Raw genomic sequence first — 17,853 nt, 5'->3', positions numbered from 1 at the left:
AACAGTGCAACCCATGTAGACAGCACTCTTATTTTGGTTTGAGGGGCTTATTTTGTTTTGTCTGGCCAGCAAGGAAAGCTGGTTGTGGTATTTAGATGTGATTTCCGGTCACAGCTTGCCCTGATAGATGGCTGTCAGGTGAAGAGAAAATTGACCAATTTTTAATAAGCAAGTTTAAGGGAAAGAATCTGGTTGCAGTGCAACTACCCCAGCAAAAGAAAGAAATTCTACTGCCTCGGCCTATTCCAGACTTAGGGTCAATTTTGGCAGTTCTTACTCAAAACCATCACTGAGGTATATGGAATAATGTCTGAATATTGACTGGAGGATATGGCTTTTAAACACTTCATTAGGAAAAGCAGGAGTCTCCTAGAAATTCATGGAAGTACTTACATTATGCTACAATACACATTTCTGAGCACTTATCAACAAGGTGGTCAGTCAGTGTGAAGCTCAGTTAACCTGAGAACAGATAACTCTCACTATAATCACTGGAATGTAGTGGTTCAAAAGACATTGACATCCTCTAACAGGGAGGAGTCACATACACTGAAAGCCCTGATGAGTGAATGGACAAGCTGAATTAATATTGTGCCAAGAAGTTGTGGAGAACTATAATGATTTGCATTCATCGTTTCAGTTTAACATGGCAAGTTGATGTGGATAGTTTCTTTTGCAGTTCCAGCCGTTTATTCCCTTTTCCTTCAAAATTACATTTCTCCTACAACCGACTGGGCAGACCAGTTGAACTGAGATGCATGGAAAGGAGCATGCTACACAATTAAAACAGATAAAGACCAAGAACTAATTAAAAATTTCCAGAAAATTAACTCTACAAATTACAAGCATGGGGCTTTGAAGACACCAGCTATACAAATGAATCCTCTTGCAAAGACAGCCTACACAAATACACAGCAGGGAACCCTCAGCAAAGTCCACTGTGTGCGTCTGAGCTCTTTGTCATAGGGATTAGTGCAGACTGCTACCAACTGGTCCTTTACTGGTGAACAACTTACCTACAAAGAACTACATTTCAAATGTTAAGAGTCCACCTTAAACCTGAACAGGCCGGTCCACTCAAAGGCTTCAGATTGGCTGTTAAGAGGTGAAACCAGGCAATTCTAACTTAAAATTAGACCTGCCTGGCAGTGGGAATTGCTGCAAATATGGGGTGCCTCTTCTTCCCCACGTGTCTCCCCCAACCCAGATCCACCCAGTGGAGGAATGTGCTGTCTACAAACCACAGTCTGGAGTTCCTCTCCTCCAGTTCCATCCTAGACCCTCTCCAATCCAGCATCCACCCCTGGCACTCCACTGAAACAGCTCTCAAAGTCTAATGGCCTCTTCCTAGCCAAAGCTCAGAACCACTACTCCACCCTCATTCTCCTTGACCGGGCAGCCACCTTTGACACCATTGACCATGCTCTTGTTTTGAAATTTTGTCCTCTCTCAGCGTCCATGACTGTCTTCTTCTGGGGTATATGTCTACAAAGCAGCTGGGAATGTGCTTCCCAACATGGGCAAACAGACACGTGCATGCTCTGGTCAAGCTAGCATGCTAAAAATAGCCATGAGGCCGCCGTGGCCCAAGCTAGCCACCCGAGTACATACCCCCCCAAAAAACCCCTGGGTACATATACAGATGGCTAGCCTGGGCTGCTGGAGCCATGCTGCTATTTTGAGCACAGTAGCTCGAGCAGAGCAAGTGCATCTCCCTACCCACGCTGGGAAGCACACTCTCAACTGCTATGTAGCCATATCCCTGATCCTTCAACCTCTCTAACTGCTCCTTCAGCGTATATTTCAGGGATCCTCCTCATCCCATCTAATTTTCTATGGGGGTTCCACAGGGCTCTGTCCTTGGTCCCCTTCTCTTCTCCCTCTACACCTTATCCCCGGGTGATCTCATCCACAAACACAAATTCAACCACCCTCTCTATGCATACAGGGCCACCCAGAGGATTCAGGGGGCCTGGGGCAAAGCGGGGAAGCTGCGGCGCTTGTACTCACCCGGTAGCGGTCCGGGTCTTCGGCAGCGGGAGGCCTTTCAGTCGCTCCGCGTCTTCGGCAGCACTGAAGGACCCGCCGCCAAAATGCTGCCGAAGACCCGGAGCGACTGAAGGGCCCCCCGCCACCGAAATGCCTCCGAAGACCCGGACCGCCGCCGGGTGAGGGCTCACGGGGCCCCTGCAGGGCCCGGGGCAAATTGCCCCACTTGCCCCCCCCAGGCAGCCCTGTATGCATAGGAGTCATAGCTCTACTTCTACTCCAGATCCATCTGCTGTCCAAGCTAAAATCTTGGCCTCTCTCTCTCTGACATCTCCTTATGGAATTCTAGCCAGCAGCTCAAGCTCAACATGGCCAAACAGAGCTCCTACTCTTCCCACTGCATCTTTCCTCCATCACTGCAGACATCGCCACCATCCTGCCAGTCACTAAGGACCATAACCTGGGTGTCATCTTTGACTCAGATCTCTCTCTAGGTCCTCTTGCAGGTTCTTTCTGTGTGTCATTTCTAAGAGATGGCTTTTCCTCTTCAGCCACAAAACTAAAACCCTCATCCAGGCTCTCATCTCACATCCTAATTACCACAACATCCCTTTCTCTGGTGTTGACAAATGCAATATTGTCCTCACTCACCTCCATTCACAATGCTGCAGCAAAGATCATTTTCCTACCCCATCGCTTTAACCATGTCATCCTTCCACTGGCTCCCCCTTCTCTAGCACAAATAAACAAACTAACTGTCTTCGCTTACAAGGCCCTTCATGGCCTATCCCCAGTCTACCTACCAATAGCATGGTGACCTGGGAGCTTTAAGGGCAACCCTTCTACCACAACGCTGTCCTAAATTGCAACTAATGAACTGGTTTAGAGCCTGTGTACTGCATGGTAAGCTTGACCTAAATTTTTCAGCATGGCACCTGGATCCTGCAGCACGCCCATGCAGCAAATTAGAAATTCTGCAGCAGTTGCAGAAGTTAAAAAAAATTTGTATTCAATTAAACATGAAAGTGAATTCCAGCAGCATGGTTATCCTTGGATTATTAAGATATTACATTTTAATTTTACAAGGCTACATCATTTTTAATTGTAAGTGCACTGCAGAATTTTGTACTGCATATACAACTGCCTTGTAGAAATTAAAAAGGAGAACCTGGAGGTTTTGGCATTAGGGTAAGGGGGTGCTTGGGCCTTTTTGCACCTGGGAAGTCATGGGAAGCAGTTTCAGATTGTGGGATAAACACATTAGTTTGATGATTCTGCTGAAGATATCAGAAGTGAAAGAGTTAATTGTTGACTTTTCAATTATCATTAGGGTTCAACATTAATCCTCTGAGAGAATGGGCCAGTTCACAACACAGAGCTTTGTTTCAGCAAGATGTTACTGCATCACTTTGCACTTGGTTCATGTTTGTTAGGTTCTCTTTGCAACCAAACAGGTGAGAAAAATAATTCATTGAAAGCCTGAAACAGTTCTGAGAAAGGGGTGGGAATCTACGGGAAATTCCAGAACCCCAGACTACATAGGGTCCCACATATAATCCAAAAAGGAACCATTACAATGCGTCAAACACCAGGCCCTTCCAATACACAGGTATGATTTGATAGTTCTGGGAGACGGATTGCTACTAGAGAAACCCAGTAGCTGCTTCTTTTTGGCAATGTGTGACTCTGAACTTTTGCTCATCGTAATGACCATGTGGCGTAGGAAGGGTTCAGACCTCTGTAGCCCCTCAATGCCACTCTTTGCTTAGCTGAAAGGAGTCACTGGAAGGCACGCGTACGCACACACACTCCAAGGCCCAGCTGACTCTGCCAGTGCTGGCACATACAGATCACAGCAATGCTGGTCTGCAGGGCAAGCCTCAGTAGCTGCTTTTCTAACTTAACTTGTATGGCTGTAAAACATAGAAACGGTATGTTCTAGTGGCCTGTGATACTTCTAAGATAAACATGATACTCAGAGCAAATATTAAGCTTGAGATTAGACACAAATGTTCTCTTGCTTTTGACTTCACTCTTAACCCTTACAATGCTGGAGAAAGAGTCAAGTTTTCCCCTCAGTCCCAACTGCTGATTCTTCCTTCTCCCCAAAACCTTGCACAATGCTCCATTCAGATTCTCCCCAGCTCTATTCTGCCACCAACCTATATCTTTCACACCTTAGCAGCCTCTGGCTGCATATAGATTTCCCATCCTAAGGCCTCAGATGTGCACCCCATCCATCCAGAGGGTTTGGTTGAGAGATGATTGACCACTATGCTACAGATCAGTATGACCTTGTGACAGCAGGAAGAGGAGTCAAGGGTCAGGACACATTCCAGCCCAGAGTCCTTACATGTCCCACCCCCTGCTGCAGGAGATTTTCACGGATTTCCCACAGTAGCTCTCCTAGAAGATGGGGAAAGTCTTTCATAAGAAGTCAATTCACAGGCATTATCCACCTGGGAATGAGACAGTTTGTTAAGGTTTATTTTACCAGCACTGATCATTCTGACTTCTCGTGTATGCTTTGGATACACTTGTTTCAGTTTGTGCATTCCAGTTACTGCAACAGACTTTTCCCCCTAGACTTTGAACACATTAAGATTTCCTTCCCTTGAAAGGCTTTTTGGCTGTTATGCTGGGACTTAATTTTATACTGCTTTATTTCCCACTTCCTTTTCTGGGAGAAAATTGGCTATTTCTAACCTCCGATAAAGATCCTACCAAACTAAAAAAAAAATACCACAAACAAGTAACAAAAAAGAAGCCGGCCTCATAGACAGTAAGTGTCCAGGCAAATGGAGCTGTCCACAGTTCAGATCATTGAGAACTGCACTTTCCAGAGATTTGTCAGAGTTTTGCCCCTGTTCTCATTATGGGATATACGTACCCCTGGCGGTACAGAGAGATCTTCCAGGGGGTACATCAAATCTTCTAGATATTTGCCTCGTTTTAGAACAGGCTACATAAAAAGCAAAGTCAGTACAAACTAAAATTTCATACAATGACTTGTTTATACTGCTCTATATACGATACACTGAAATGTAAGGGCAATATTTATATTCCAAATTGATTTATTTTATAATTATATGGTAAAAATGAGAAAGTCAGCAATCATTCAGTACTAGTAGCTGTGACACTTGCATTTTCAGGTCTGATTTTGTGAGCAAGTAGTTTTTAAGTGAGGTGAAACTTGGGGGTACGCAAGACAAATCAGACTCCTGAAAGGGATACAGTCGTCTGGAAAGGTTGAGAGCCACTGCCCGCCTGAACTATTCAGATAATCTGGAATTTACCTGCATCTCTTGCCTCTCCTTTTCTATGTGTGCTTCAACACTATAGACCGCCATATCAACCAATTGGTTATCCTAATCCATTTGTCCCACTAACGAAAACAAACAAACATTTAAAAAAAAAAATCCTTCTCCCTCCACCTCTGATCACCTATTCTCTTCCCTTCTATTCTTCCACCTCCCTTCTCCCCCACCCATGTTTTCTGCTAAACACAGAAACATTCTAATGTCAGCAATCAGCTGAAAGAACCGGGTCACCAGGACCCAAGGTCTAAAAGTGAATGCCTTCTTGTTTATTAAGAATCATTTACAATATTGTGTTATTTTGACATCTTCTAAAGAAAGAAAACTCACTAACTCAAAGATCTTACATTAAAAAGTAATACTGAAGAGTAATGAGGCGATATAATAATTGGCAGCAGCTCAGTAGCAAAGGCTCCCAAGCGTGTGTGTGTGTGAGAGAAATACACAAGCTTTCTGTGAAGTAGCCTTACAAGAGCAGAAAAGAGTTCAAACTTGATGTGCACATTCAGTGCCAACTCATTTTAAGGCAGGCATCCCACATACAGCCAGGAGTTCCACACCAATGAGTAAGAGCTTTACAGTCATGGACTGGGAAGACCAGCCCTAAAAAATGCAAACACATCCATGGCTCACATGTACCATTCTCCAAACAGCATCCTTGCTTCCAACCTCTTGAAGAGGAAACAGACCATGTTTTTCTGAGAATCATACGATTTTACTGCAAAGATTAATACACTGCGTACAAACAATTCTTAACATGACTCACCGGGAAGTCTGTTCATGTTGACTCCTTGGGCTGAGAGTCCTATTCCCATGTACCTTCAAACAAACAAAATTCTGTTAGTTAAACACAGAATGGTCAAGTCACATGAGAGTCTCCCCTCCAGAAATATAGGAAACCATTTTAAATTAGACCGCAGTGTTTCACTGGAGACTTCCCTTAGCATTTTGATTAGTTTCTGGAATTAAAGAGAAAATGTCTTAAATCAGCCATGGGAACTGATGCCTCTCTGCTCTCCAACTGCAGCTACATTCCTGCAGCTCCTAATTGGTATGAAAACTAGAACCTCACAGTAATCACAGCTGCAAGCCTCTTGGTTTTCATGCATCAAGATAAAGTGACGACTTACAAGCAGCTGACAAAAGGGGGAGGGATAGTTCAGTGGTTTGAGCATTGGCCTGCTAAACCCAGGGTTGTGAGTTCAATCCTTGAGGGGGCCATTTAGGGATCTGGGGCAAAAATCGGTCTGGGGATTGGTCCTGCTTTGAGCAGGGGGTTGGACTAGATGACCTCCTGAGGTCCCTTCCAACCCTGATATTCTATTCTAAGAGAGCGAACAAGGTTTAAGCATCAGATCATTCTAAGCAACTCAACACATTGGCTACTGATCTTTACCCAATGTAAATCCACATCACAGTCAAAAGGGATTCCTGCAAGGGGCTTCACTTCTGGAGCTGCCTGCTCCAATCCCCCCACAAAGGGAAGCAGAGCTAACAGTGTCCTCCTAAAGTCTTAGGTCTGGTCTATATTAGAAAAGTTGCACTACTGTATCTAGTTATACCAGTGCAAACTACTAATGTAGACTCACTCAAATCAGTTTAAACCTTGTTTGCTTTGGAAACTTACCAAGTTAAGCTAAACTGATTTAAAGGAAGTTTTACTCAGTTCAAATGAGTGTACCTTGAAGGTATGCACCAATTCAATTAGAGCCATTTTAAATCTGTTTGATTGCACTAGTACAAGTTTCCTAATATAGAAATGACCTCAGCTATTCTCCTACCCCATGTAGGTTGGAGGGACCAAATATCACTTGAGAGCAGTGTAATCACACATACATAAGGCTGGTAACGGAGTACTTATCACTTAAGTCTTTCCACTTTTATCTAGCATGCACCACTTAATAGACTGCCTTGAACAAGAGTAGTTACATCTTCACTACAGAACTGGAATTTGAAGAGGAAGGGAGAAAAACTGCTAAATCTAAATCAGGATCTCAGAGTACAAGTGTGATTAATCAGTTGTAGCTAAGACAACTAAACATCCAACTCCAAATCTCTCTCACAATTTAGATTTTATGCTAAGTTCATGGAGGACAGGTCCATCATTGGCTATTAGCCAAGATGGTCAGGGATGCAAGCCCATGCTCTGCGTGCCGCTAAGCCTCAAACTGCCAGATGCTGGGACTGGACGACAGGGGATGGATCACTTGATAATTGCCCTGTTCTGTTCATTCCCTCTGACGCATCTGGCATTGGCCACTGTTGGAAGACAGGATACTAGGCTGGATGGACCATTGGGCTGACCCAGTAGGGTTATTCTTATGTTCTTATGAACTGAAACAGTGGCACTGCGTAAAGCCCGTCAGTGCATTGAAGACACTCAGATGTCTATTACTGTATTGGTGCTATCACAGTGGCTAGCTAAGACTGCAGCAGAGCTATCTGATACTTCAACCTGGAAAAGACTGAGGTGGGAACTCCCTCATGCACCTTAAGTTTTATCGGAGGGATTTCTAAACTGCAATTATTTTGTTCATTCATCCCTCGCCATAAGCTGAATGTGGAAGCGCAATGCCTGGGCAATGACTCTCCTTTGCAAAATATATGGGACTCCTCTCAATTTGAACATCACTTTGTTGTTTGACATCTAGAGCTAGGTGACAGCTGCAATCGGCTCCTTGAGACTACCTGTGAAAAGCCCTTAATTGCAGCTATGGCTGCATTCTGCAATACTGAGGTGGAAAAGATTCATTAAGCAATCTTTCTAGTCTGTTCCCCTGCAATTGCAGAGTTGTTCCCTACAGTCTAGCGTGGTAGCTCAGGATGTCATTGGTCATTTTAAACTTACTGAGTTTAATGACTGTACAGCCTCTAGAGTCCTGGATAGGCACATAAACATGACTAAACACTTTCTAGTATTTTATCACACAGCAGCATGGCCACTGGAAGGCTGTCTGCAACAACTGGAAAAGCCTGCACGCCAAAAACTGCACTGGCTGCATATTACGCTACAACTGTGCTTCAAGAGGTTACTTTTAGTGAGGCCTCAGTCTAGGCCTAGCATACCTAAAGGACCATCCACTATCCTCCTTCCCACTAGAGCAGTGTTTCCCAAACTGGGGTCGCCGCTTGTGTAGGGAAAGCCCCTAGAGGGCCAGGCCGGTTTGTTTACCTGCCTCGTCTGCAGGTTTGGCTGATCACGGCTCCCTCTGGCCGCAGTTCGCTGCTCCAGGCCAATGGGAGCTGCTGGAAGTGGCGGCCAGTACGTCCCTCGGCCCACGCCGCTTCCAGCAGCTCCCATTGGCCTGAAGCAGCGAACTGCGGCCAGTGGGAGCCGCGATCGGCAGAACCCTGTGGACGTGGCAGGTAAACAAACCAGCCCGGCCCGCCAGGGGCTTTCCCTACACAAGCGGCGTCCCCAGTTTGGGAAACACTGCACTAGAGTATGAGAAATCAGGAGGAGCTAATACCTAATGTAGGTCTTGAGGACCTCGGACTTTGGAACGTTTTCCATCAGTGTATCCCAAAGTGCATGAGTGGCATCTTTCCACATAAGGATGGAAGAGTTGTTTCAATTTTTAAAGTCACTGGTTTATAATGGTGTTTATTAGAAGTGAAACGTATATGTATTAAGTAACCCAAATGGACTCAGTTTTTTCAGTTAGACACCCAGACCTTCAAGTAGGAAAAACTCAAAAATTTAAGATCATTTTTTAAGAACTCAGTGTCGCCCCAGACATATAAGCTCCCTAACATGTCCACGGCAAGCAGTTATATTCTTTTCCCAGATCTACATGCATACTTATGTCCATGATTACATCATCCATGAAGCTGTCACAAATACACATTATGTACAACTCTTTTTTAGAAGTTAAAACTGCTTGCAGTGTAAGCTAGCTTTTTAAAAAAAAACCCCACAGAGTATATGATTCCATGTAGACAATAGTTGTGCATACACATTTTTACATATGAAATTGCATGTGGATTTCTAAGAGTCTGGTTCCATGTTTTAGATTTACTCTCCCCTCCTATCCTCTTGCATGTTAGAAGGTGCCTAGAATAGTCCTTCATTGTACTGAGATACTTCAGCCTCAGCACATGAGCTATATATTTGTTCTCTCTCCTTCCCTGAAATTCAAGTTTTAAAAAGCCAGCAAAAAAGAAGCCTTGTAGGTTTCCACTTCAATAGAAACACTGGGGTCTTGTATACAAGGGAAGTTAAGCTGAATTAACTAGAGGTCTGAATTCAAAGTGCATTTGTTAAACACACATTAAACCCCTGTGTGGACACTTTCATTGAGAAGTGAAGTGGCTTTAGCTTAATTCAATTCCAAAATAAAGTACACTTTTAAATTCACACTTAGGGTATGTTTTCACTAGCAACATCAAAGTGCTGCCGTGGCAGTGGTTTAACGTGGCTGTGTAGTCACAGCATCAAGAGGGGAGTAGCTCCCAGTGCTGGTGCCCTGTCTACACTGCCACTTTACAGCACTGAAACTTGCAGCGCTCAGGGGGGCGAGACAGTTGCAGTGCAGTAAAGTGGCAATGCAGACCAGGCCTTAGTTGATTCAGCTTAACTTCCTGTATAGATAAGCCCTGCGAAAGTGTCAATGTTTAGTAAATGAAAGTGACTCCTAGGAAGTTACAGCAAAACAATGAAACATACCAACTTAAGGGTAAGAGTCAAAAGGTCAGAGAAAAATAAAAATCAGATCCTTTTACAGAAATAAAACTTCTCAAAAGGAAAGGTTGCCTACAGGCTCCTGGCAAGTTGCTAGCGTGGCCATAGAACAGAGGTACTCAGCCCCCTCTAAGAACTTCAGGCAAAGGAAACAAGATGCTGCCCACCCCACTTTTGCTAGCCCCCATCCCCAGGGCCACTGGCTTCAGGTGCTTCCAAATTCAACAAAGGTGCTACAGAATAGTGGCACTGCAACTCAGAGAAAGAGGATTTTATCTGAGTGATGCATTTGGATTTTAGTCACAATTTAACCATGCTTAGCCCAAACAGCAGTTGACCACTAAAGGTATTAAGGAAATAACTGCCTGTGTTACGTAAATAAATATCAGACAGTTCATTCTGCAGGGAAAGTTGAGGGCTCAGACCTAGTTACATGCAGAAAGGTTTGAACCTTCAAGGAAACTGATTAGTTTAGCACTGATGACGTGGTCAGTGCCGCACAATATGTGAATGAAAGAGCCCCAGCCTCAAAGAACTTCCAGTCTCAACTGCTTCTGGTAGGGTATCGGCACATTTTTATCACACAGTCACAAAGTTGACGACCATTTCTGGAGAGTGAACTTGCAAGTGACTGAGCTTGTGGTAGAAGCAGCTAATAGAACAGTCCATGCCAATTCTTTTATTCCAAGTGCACAGCTGCACTGGCAGTCTCAGCCTGGCTGCTCAGAGTAGTTGGCAGGCTTCCCAATGGGTTAACACACTTTCCCCCCCAAAGAAAACAGAGCAGTACAAATACGCTTCCCTTCTAATAAAATGTCAGTGATTACCAGAATTAGGCCTCTGCCCTTTATGGCTCTCCAAACTGAAGGCGTGCTGACAGCCTCCACCCTTGTCTGGACTCCATAGTAAAAGTTGTTTAAGCTGCATCTCAATGAGCCCTGCGAACTCCAGTTAATTCCCAGCTCTAAGCTGGGGTCCAGAAAAGAACAGTTACTTGCCCTACAGTTAGGGCTTGTCTACACTTGAAACGCAACAGCAGCACAGCTGCACCACCATAGAGCTTCAGTGTAGACCCTACCTATACTGACATGAGGGGTTCTCCTTTTGGTATAGTTAATCCACCTCCTTAAGAGGTGGTAGCTATATTGATGGAAGAATTCTTCTGTTGACCTAGCACTGTCTACACTGGGGATAGGTGGAATTAACTACATGCCAAGGGGTGGGGCTTTTTCACAACCTTGAGTGATGTGGCTGAGTTGACCTAACATTTTAGTGTAGACCTGGCCTCATTGTGGTTCTCTGAGGTGTTGTCAGTGTGGATCCCACTCTAGGTCCACATATGCCTCATGTATGGGAGATTGGACTTAATAGATGTGTCTGTGAGGGAGGCACAAGCCTGTGCCCCCTCATGCTCCTATGTGAGGGCTTCAAGAGCAGAGCAGCTGCAATTCAAAGCCCAAGGTAGCTGGGGACTATGAAAAGCAGGGATGGAGGGCAGGTTGTAGGATCCACATTCACTACATCTTGAACCACAGTTACCATAGGGTAAGTAACCATTCTCTCTTCTCTGAGTACAAATCAGTGTGGACCCCACTGTAGAGGACTGGCAAGCAGTATTCCTGGATGATGGGAATGAAGAGTTTCAGCTACAGGAGCTGAACAGTCATTGTAGTACTGCTCTCTTCAACTTGACATCTGCCTTCGCAGCTAAATCCAGGCACGTGTTTGACAAAAGTTTGACACACCAGGTTGCCACCTTACAGATCTGATACTGGCACGCTCCTGAAGCAGGAGGAAAATGTTGCTTGCGTTCTGGGGGAGTGAGCAGGGATGTTGGTGGGACTGTCCACCAGCCAGCTGGTAACCGTGAGAGACACACAGTTATCTATTTCCATATCCTTTGTGATGAGATAAGCTTTAGACACACGGCTATGGCGAGAAATAGATAGGGCAACAGTCTGAATGGTTTGATCCCGTCAATATAATAAAGTCCTGGATACACCTAGGGGGTGCAGTGTTTCTCTCAGTGCTGAATGTGGCCTCAGGAAGCAGACAGGCAGATTGATTGGGTGGTTCAGATGAAGTTCTGAAACTACCTTAGGAATGAGCTTTGGTTGCACCATTTTGTCCCTATGGAATATTGTATAGGGAGTTTGGCCGCAAGTGCCTGAAGCTCACGCTCTGTTGGCTGAAGTGATAGCCACTAGGAAGGCCAAACTGCAGAGTGAGGTGGTGTAAGGAGCAGACTGACAGAGGTTTGAATGGAGGCTCCTTGAGCCTCAAGAGGACTGTATTGAGGTCTCAGGCAGGAGTTGATTCTCTGAATGGTGGATAACCTGTAATAACCCTTTGAGAAACTCTGATACCATGGGGTAAGAAGAGTCTGAGCATAACAGTACAGGTGGATGGCAAGCTGGGATCACCGTGAGATGGGCCTTAAAATAGAGCTGAACAAGAGGCTGGTCTGCTTTAAGTGTAATAAGTAGTTGAGGATCTTCAGAGTGGGTTCACCCATGCTGGGCTGTCCACAAAGAACCTCTTTCATTTGGGAAGTGACACAGCCTGAGGTGCCATCATCGAGGCAGCTGAAACAGGTACTGGGGTGGTCAATAGCGAGGTCTTGGGCACCAGGGACTTCACTAACGGTGAGGAGGTCAGTGTCAATGCTGTCTGTGCCAACTCTGTGGGCATCCTCTTCACCTTCTTTCCACTGCCTGATCCTGGAGTGTGATGTGTACTCAAGGGAGTGAGGGAAGATGTTGGTTTATATGCGACCTCACACTGGTTAGAAATCAGAGGTGACGGTTACAAGTGACACAGAGATTGCTCACGCAGAGTTAGCTTGAGCCAAGCGTTCCTGGACCTGCAGGTGCTGGAGAGAAAGGACTTGCCTCAGAACATGTATTGGGATATGGCTCTCCCTTAGCGAGAGAGGCGTTAGCCGTGTCTATCCTTGCTGAGGATAAGCCTGTCACAGGACAGGAAGGGTTTACACTCTGGGGTATAGATTCTGCCATGAGGGCTGGAGGTTGGCACAAAGTGTACAGGGGGAAGTCAACTGATTTTTCTTTTCAGGAATGCCCTTTATATTGAAGTGTAAAGATAAGATTTCTTCACTGCGCTAGTTGAAAAAGGCTCAATTTAGGGTCCCTGAAAAGAGACACGGATTGGATGCTTGCTGGCGTCTATCTCAGACAGTACGAGGGAACTGATGGATGGCCGCAACCACGTCCTCTCTAGGGAGCATGAGACAGCACAGAGTACATGCCCGCAACACACGCTGTTATTCAAACAAAGTCCCATCTTGCGTGCATGCGCATCCACAGTGGGGCCCACACTGACATACTCTAAGCACTTTATGCGCCCCTGGGGTGAGAGAAAGGGCAATAAGATTTTATTAAGTCTCCGCTGTTCATAACTCATGGGCATCCCCTGGCACAGGACATCAGAAATACAGGGATTCAAGTGTCTCCCACACGTTTTTACAGAAGCCTGCAGAACATAAGCTTTCATTTTAAATGGTGGAGTTTCTAGCCCTTCTGGCTTCAAACAGATTCAACAATGTAGTGACTTATCCTGGCGAGTCTGCAGTGAAAAACAATAGTACCAAGGGCCACCTCAACTTCCCCTGCCAGCTTTAATTCAGGGGAAGGTGTTTGCTACTCCAAACATAGAATCACAGAACTGGAAGGGACCTCGGGAGGTCATCTAGTCCAGTGCCCTGCACTCATGGCAGGACTAAGTATTATCTAGACCATTCCTGACAGGTGTTTGTCTATCCTGCTCTTAAAAGTCTCCAATGATGGAGATTCCACAACCTCCCTGGGCAATTTATTACAATGCTTAACCACCCTGACAGTTAGGAAGTTTTTCCTAACGTCCAACCTAAACCTCCCTTGCTGCAATTTAAGCCCATTGCTTCTTGTCCTATCCTCAGAGGTTAAGAAAAACAATGTTTCCTCCCTCCTCCTTGTAACCACCTTTTACATACTTGAAAACTGTTATGTCCCCTCTCAGTCTTCTCTTTTCTAGACTAAACAAACCCAATTTTTTTCATCTTCCCTCACAGGTCTTGTTTTTTAGACCTTTAATCATTTTTGTTGCTCTTCTCTGGACTTTATTTGTCCACATCCTTCCTGAAATGTGGTGCCCAGAACTGGACACATTACTCCAGTTGAGGCCTAATCAGTGCAGAGTAGAGCAGAAGAATTACTTCTCGTGTCTTCTAACAACACTCATGCTAATATATCCCAGAATGATGTTTGCTTTTTTTGCAACAGCATCACACTGTTGACTCATATTTAGCTTGTGGTCCACTATGACCCCTGATTCCTTTCTGCAGTACTCCTTCCTAGGGAGTCATTTCCCATTTTGTATGTGTGAAACTGATTGTTCCTTCCTAAATACTACTGACATTCCTGCAATCATACCTATTTCACTGCTGACCACAGTACCCAAAGACAGCCTGCCACCTAATGCATTTCCCTACTTCGGTTGGACATACCCATGTCCTCCTACCAGATCATTCACTGGAAAGGGCATCCAAAGAACAAGGCTTTGCATTGGCTTCTATAAGATGAAATACTTGGGTATCCTGCTTAACAGAGACTTGCAAGTCAGATTAACATATATCCACTAATAGCCAAAATTTAATTTAACCTAGTTACAGGGAGCAAATTGCAGCCCTGTGGGGCAACACACAAATTAAACTGTAGCTGTGCCATATATTAATTATGAATCCAGTGTTTAGTCACTGCCTCTGAGAGAACCAACATCATGCAATCATTCCCGTGGGATGGTAAAAAGCCAAGATCAGCACTAGCATAACAGGCACCTCACAATGCTGGATGATTACGGTTCCATTATTTCACTAAATATTACCTAGTGCCTGGCTTGGCACGAATGACAACAAAGAATAATACAGAGGAAAAGACACAGGGCTGGCTCATGAATTCCAAATGTTGACATCAATTACAAAGTCCTCAAAGCCACATAATAACGCTGTATTGCAGAACAGATACATTTGGCTTAAATGCCATGGGGTTACTACACGGGTTGGGCAAATATTAACCAAGGAAGAGACACAGTTCTTCCAAATGGAACTCATTTAAGGAAGGGGCAGAAGTTAGGTGTATTATACAGAAGAGATGTGCACATTTCAACATCCTCCCCTGCTCTGAGCAAGTTGAAGAGCGAGAGCTCCGACTGCGAGAGCTCCTTGGAGAAGGGACAGTCCTCAAGTGCTTGGAAAGCTCCTAGCACATAGCGAGCGCTATCACAGATTAACAGCAACAACATACTTCAACATCAGCAGCAGTATTTTAAGTATTACTGATCAGGGTTAGGTGACAACAGTAGCTATGCCCAAGCCCCATCTACACTACATGTACCGCCACTGCTATCTGTTGGAGCTGTACCAGTGCATATTATGGCTACAAAGTCTGGTAGGATATAGGCTGAAATAGTATCTGCTCCTAAGCCACCGCCAGTCTAAACATTTCCATACTAGTACTGTGACTACATACGATTATTCACCCAATACACTGGGTAGTGTTTTGTTTATTATTAATCAGAGCCCTAACTGGGTATATTTCCTACGGAGTATATTTTTGGTAAGAATGAGTACATTCCATTGCCGATGCCCGTTTAGACTATGAGGATGGAACGCAGTCTGAGATGGAATGGACAGCAAAAGGGAAGTGCACCTAGAACCGAGAGTTTATTTTACAGAGGAAACCAAAATGAAAGTTGAGTTAAGCAGACATTTGTCCTGCAGTGGCCTGAGTGGGGAGAGAACACTGAGCACCAAAAGGAGTCTGATCATTTACAAAGGTTATTGAATTCCTGAACGCCCAATTCTGTAGCATCCCAAATAGTGGATTAAATGCAACTAATCGTTGCCTACTAAGGATTTTGTAAAAGTCTGTCAAATTCAAAAACACTGTCTTGCTTCAGCAGGCAGACGGCAGACTCCAAACCCACCCACAGCTAAGGGCGGGTGTCTATGCATAGGGGAAGTGGCATCGTATGTTGAAGTAGTGCAATACAGTGGCTAAACTATAAATTTTTACAGGAGCATTAAGAAACCTGGAAAGGTTTCAGACAAAATAGAAGCAGCTCAATTGGGGCTAATTAAGTCAGTGCCCCAATTACATTAGGGGAAGATCTTAAGCAGCCACTCCTTTCTTGCCTTTCCTACTATTCACTCATCTTTCTCGTCAAACTCTTTTCATTGCAACACTGAAGGGCAGGCAAGTGTGGCGTAAGAACACATCACTACTGTGCTATAGAAGCCCTAGAGATTTTAATCACTTATATAAAAATCCAGGCACTGGTCACATCATCACAGTTTAACTTTATTTTTAAACTGTAGCCTTAACTGGGGACTTATTTCATTTATAAGAAAATCCAGCTATTGCCTTCCCAGAAAACACTTACAGAAGGGATCCAGATTTAACTTTCTGACTAAATTTTTACAGAAACCTTTTAAAATCATTCCAGTTTTAATATGTTCCCAGCTTTTATATTACTGGGGGGGGGGAGAGAAGGGAGCAGTTATTCTAGTACAATATATTAAAACTTCAATGCCACATGCAGAGCTATCGATAACATCTCCAAGTAAAGGCTACTGAATGAATAGTTATGCTTTCTGCCATAACGTCTCATTTATGCCAAAGTATTTGGTAGGGTAGCGTTTGATTACAACAAAGCCAATAGCGAGTGCAAGGCCATTGCCAGGATTTACAGGGCCCAAGATGTGATGGCAGGGCAGAGACCCCCTGTAGTGTAGCCCCCTGTTGTGGCCTCTCCCTCAACACTAGGGACTGTCCCTGAATGATTCCTGCAGCCCCTTCGCTTGCTACTGAAGAGCCCACCTCCCCCTTTTCTGCCCCAAACAATCATGACTCTTCATTTCTAGTTTAAGTGAATGAAGTGGCTTGAAAAACTTCTGATTATTTAAAAGATATTAAAATCATATTGATATATGCAAGATCAAGAAAATACATAACACATCTATTCCTAGACAAAAGCTGAGTTAAGGTTGCAAACTTGTAGTTTTACAAAAACCAAGTATTAGGAGGCCAAGACATTTGAAGTTAAGATTAAGTCTAGATGTTTGACAGTATGGAAACACTTATCACAACATGGACAGCGTAAATCAGTGGTTCTCAACCAGAGGCCTGGGGCCCCCTGGGGGGGCCACGAGCAGGTTTCAGGGGGTCCTCCAAGCAGGGCCAGTGTTAGACTTGCTTGGGCCCAGGGCAGAAAGCCAAAGTCCCACCGCATGGGGCTGAAGCCTGGGGCCCTGAGCCCCGCCACCAGGGGCTGAAGCCAGAGCTTGAGCAATTTACCATTGCGGGGGCCCCAGGCAACTGCCCTGCTTGCTACCTCCCAACGCCAGCCCTGGCTTTTATATGCAGAAAACCATGCACATGCAGGGCGGTGGAGTTTTTATGTTGGGGGGCAGCAAAGAAAAAGGTTGAGAACCCCTAGGGTAAATGGCCACTTAATTATCCTTTTTGTTTAAACTGTCACATAACTGAATGCTGATTCCTCCTCCTCCACACATTAATTCCATCAAATGGGGTCCACTCTATGAGTCCTCTTCTACAAAAGTTCTCTATTCAATGCCATAGTCTCTATCACTTCACATAAGAACATAAGAAAGGCCGTACTGGGTCAGACCAAAGGTCCATCTAGCCCAGTATCCTGTCTACCGACAGTGGCCAATGCCAGGTGCCCCAGAGGTAGTGAACCTAACAGGCAATGATCAAGTGATCTCTCTCCTGCCATCCATCTCCACCCTCTGACAGACAGAGGCTAGGGACACCATTCCTTACCCGTCCTGGCTAATAACCATTAATG

General features: G+C 44.8%; 1 protein-coding gene across 1 annotated transcript in view; it reads right to left on the bottom strand.

Annotated features, from left to right (window-relative positions):
* Positions 1–17,853, bottom strand: part of LOC112103276 (ran-binding protein 10) — a 142,903-nt gene that overhangs the window by 108,100 nt on the left and 16,950 nt on the right. Inside the window, exon 3 of the mRNA XM_026653804.1 lies at positions 6,073–6,125. Within this exon, the coding sequence (XP_026509589.1) occupies positions 6,073–6,125 (53 nt within the window). The remainder of the gene's footprint in view (positions 1–6,072; positions 6,126–17,853) is intronic.

Source organism: Terrapene carolina, unplaced genomic scaffold (genome assembly GCF_002925995.2).
Source record: "Terrapene carolina triunguis isolate 2854851 unplaced genomic scaffold, T_m_triunguis-2.0 Scaffold165, whole genome shotgun sequence".
In the NCBI taxonomy this organism is placed as follows: domain Eukaryota; kingdom Metazoa; phylum Chordata; order Testudines; family Emydidae; genus Terrapene; species Terrapene triunguis.
This window is presented reverse-complemented; position numbering and strand designations above follow the sequence as displayed.